This window comes from Pseudomyrmex gracilis, unplaced genomic scaffold, assembly GCF_002006095.1.
Source record: "Pseudomyrmex gracilis isolate BER0280 unplaced genomic scaffold, ASM200609v1 scaffold_4697, whole genome shotgun sequence".
NCBI lineage: Eukaryota > Metazoa > Arthropoda > Insecta > Hymenoptera > Formicidae > Pseudomyrmex > Pseudomyrmex gracilis.
This window is the reverse complement of record NW_018025281.1, coordinates 1-3687: the sequence shown is the minus strand read 5'-3', so window position 1 is coordinate 3687 and position 3687 is coordinate 1. Positions and strand designations below refer to the sequence as shown.

Here is a 3687-nt window from a genome sequence, read left to right as displayed (position 1 = left end):
CCCCCTGTCGCAAGAAATGCATTAAATATTTCACACATTATCTTCAAGTGAAACATAGCTCTTCTTTTCATAAAAAACTTTCACGAGTAAAAAATAAAAAGAGAGGTATATTATCTTGCAATAGATCGTTAGCTCGTCAAACTTTGAGGAGGTGGAGAGGTATATTAAGGTTTTTCATACCTTATATAAAACTTTACACGAGCGGAGCGTTTGCATCTATATTTTTTTCTCTTCATAATATTATAGTTGAAGTTTTTTTTTTGTAGATCATTTAGAACAAAAAATGCTGAGGAACACGATGAGCAAAAAAATTATGTTTCCATAAGTCGTACAGGTGCAGATATTCCGCCGAATGTCTATGACAAAGGATCGTTTTGACATAATACGTGAAAGAAACGTAACGTCAAGGTGGTTTTAAAACGAATATATTACACAGTTTTTTTTTAATGAACTTAAAACTGAAACTGAACTGTTCTGTTTATGTGTTCATTATAGTGTTCCTTACGAAAATATGGCGTCACTACATAATGAAAAAAATGTTAATAATATAATTACTACTTAAGGAACTAGACAACATTTCCAATATATTTCAAGTTTTTAATAATTATATACTCGTGAAATTTTAATTTATATGTATACGTTTTTTCTACTTCAACACATATTTTACATTTTTAGTCTCCTGTTTTATGTTCGTGTTAACAAACTGGGAGTACGTTTTGTTACAACATATCGGCGTTGAACTTGTTACAAAGTTTTTTTCTGCTGGACATAATACTTTTTAGATTTGCGTTGTGTCAAAATAATAAACATTACGATAGAGCTATTTACAATTTTTTTAATTTTTATGATGGAAACCGCCATAGATAGAAATAATAGAATTCTAACGAAAAAGTGATACAATACACAAATCCAACGTCTTATTTCATGTTACAATGTCTTAAACACAGGTAAGACATGAATATCATCGTACGAATCATTATTTACTGATATTTATCATTGATATTTGAAAAAACACTATTTTTCAAAACAATGATAACAAAAACAACAAAACTGTGCAGTTTGTTTATCAAACGTACTAATTTTCTTCCTTCATATAAACTACTACAAAATGTTAATAATATACATATTCAAGTGTATGTTCTGTAAAAAGATATCATAAATATCATTATAACAACAACCAAGTTTATCTTTACTCTTTAACTGTCCACTTGGTTAAGTTTTTATTTATAATTAGCTATATTTATATCGTAATTAGTCTACCTATATTTTTTCAGAAATAAATTTGGTGTTACCGCAAATAAAGCACATCATGATTTTATTCGCTCATTGCCAGTAAAAATGATATGTAGCCAGCAGATGTTTTTAATAACTAAATAAATTGATATAAAGTTACTACACATAAAAAAATGCTATACAAGTAAGATAACTCCAATATGTACGATGCTAAGAGATTTCGTTAATATTAACAATAAGAAGCTGGAAGTCACGTGGGTGACCCCGCAACTTATTCTCATTTCTTTTCTTTTTTTGGATCTATGCAACAAAAAACTCTGTGCGACACATATTGGAGTTAGTCTACTTAAGAATACAAAAAAAAAATACAATAATTTTCGTTTATAAGCTACTTTCTTCTTCACGCACATTTTTACGAACATTAGTTTGAGTAGGTAAAACACCGTCGATTAACTTACAAACGAAAACTACGGTATTTATAAAACAAATAGAAAAAACCTTACGCTGCAAAACGTGGACACCGTTAGAGGGAATAGTTTTCCCGCTGTGATGCGAAAAGATTTATTGACACGTAACATCAATAAAACAATAATTCTTTGCCTCCTCGACTCTAATTTGTACCACTCAAGGTCGCATAAAGTACGATATAATGCTTCACACTTACAATGCAATTTACATTAATTTAAAATGTTTATACGAAAAAGAAAAAATATATTTATATATAGCTTACCTGCTCTGTTACAAATTCTCCAGCAGCACAATAAAGAAACGTATATGACAACAAAATAATAACAACCAAAACTTGGAAACATTTTCGTGAAAAAGGTATGTTATTCGTGTCATTACCAGAAATTATCTGCAAAATGCGATTTATTAAGTAGAAATATGATACAATATCTAAATCGATAGTTTGTGCATATTTTCGTTGAAAAAAATGAAGATTCGCAAAGTATAGTATTATATTTTTTCTCACTCTTGAACACTTACAGAAACTATTAGAAATCCGTATAAACAAAACACAATAGCAAAATAAAATACCAGTCCCAACATCATGAAAGAGAATGTATCTTCGATATTATCAGCAAATCTATAAAAGTATATGTAAAAATGCTTCTAAATACATAAATAATTATATTACCACAACTATAAAAACAATTGAATTAAGAAAACATTTCTGGTAAATCTCTCTCTAAAACATAGGTGGCAATTCAGTTTAACTGTAATAATGAAGATAAAATCTACAAAAACCTTACTAGTCGTAGATGAATCTTTACGTTATTACGTAAAGCGCAGTCGAAATTGTTATTTGAAATCAAGGTGAGCAATTTGCGTTTGAAGTTCTCCAACTGACCACAAATGTGAAAGATCGTGAGTCCAAAAAAAGCGTTCACCGACGCATATGCGATTACGCCCAAAAATATCGATAAGGCTTGGGCTGCGAGCGTGAGTTCGAATTGCGGACTTTTATTCGTGTCGTAAAAATAATGCGTTTGCAGCGGCAGCTGTCTGTCTCCGTCGGTGAAATTCGTTATATATCTGTAGTGCAAGCCGAACGCAGGAAGAATGATGATCATGATATAAGCAAATAGCATTGAAAGGTATCCGCAGATCACGATTAAACGAGCAGATCGTGCTCGTCTTATCATCACGTCTCTTTCCGCGTTTAGTTTTACTTCGATCCAATCTTCCGCTATCATTCTCAGAATGAGCAAAACGCCTAAAAGAACATCAAACTGTGTCAAAAACTTCATACATAAATTACGTGCGTATAAAATTATTACATTGTACCCGCATTATTTATTTTTTGCAACAAAGTCCATATTCAGATTTCTTTACGTACCTTTTTGTTTCCACCACATGACGATGAGTTTCAGCAAAATCACACCTACCGGTAGAGTCGCTTGAAGATTGTCTATGATAAGTATCATATCAGTCCACACTCGCACGAGAGAACATAGAAGAGGAATAAAGCAAAAGAAAGCGACTAGAATAAAAGTAACAAGCGCGCGGATATCGGAAACAGCGCTATTGACTGCGTCGTCAGTTTTCGGCCATAAACCGACAAACTCCAAACCGTATCGATTCAGTTCAACCGCCCAAACATAATCTAACGAAAAATTTCCGTAATAAAAAAGAATTATATAAATTAATAAACTGTTATACATTTTTGATCATTGCAAGTTTGTAACATTAAAGAGCTAAGAAGATATTTTTACTAAACATCGTGATGAACACTAGATACCTCGATAGCCTGAATGCGCGAAAATATCCATGTCGCAGTCTACTCGGACGCACTTTATTTCTTACTATGTTGCTGTAAAAAGCGATCATCACTTCAATATGCGAGCGAAACAACTTACCCCCTGTCGCAAGAAATGCATTAAATATTTCACACATTATCTTCAAGTGAAACATAGCTCTTCTTTTCATAAAAAACTTTCACGAGTAAAAAAT

General features: G+C 31.7%; 1 protein-coding gene across 1 annotated transcript; it reads right to left on the bottom strand.

The window, feature by feature from the left end:
* Positions 1–1963: 1963 nt before the first annotated feature.
* Positions 1964–3506, bottom strand: LOC109863401 (the record flags this gene model as incomplete). The annotated part of the gene is made up of 4 exons (XM_020443659.1): positions 3476–3506; positions 3074–3340; positions 2487–2950; positions 1964–2089 (listed from the first exon to the last, which is right to left on the bottom strand). Coding segments are annotated over exons 1-4 (888 nt in total), but the record flags the coding sequence as incomplete, so codon positions are not given.
* Positions 3507–3687: the final 181 nt, after the last annotated feature.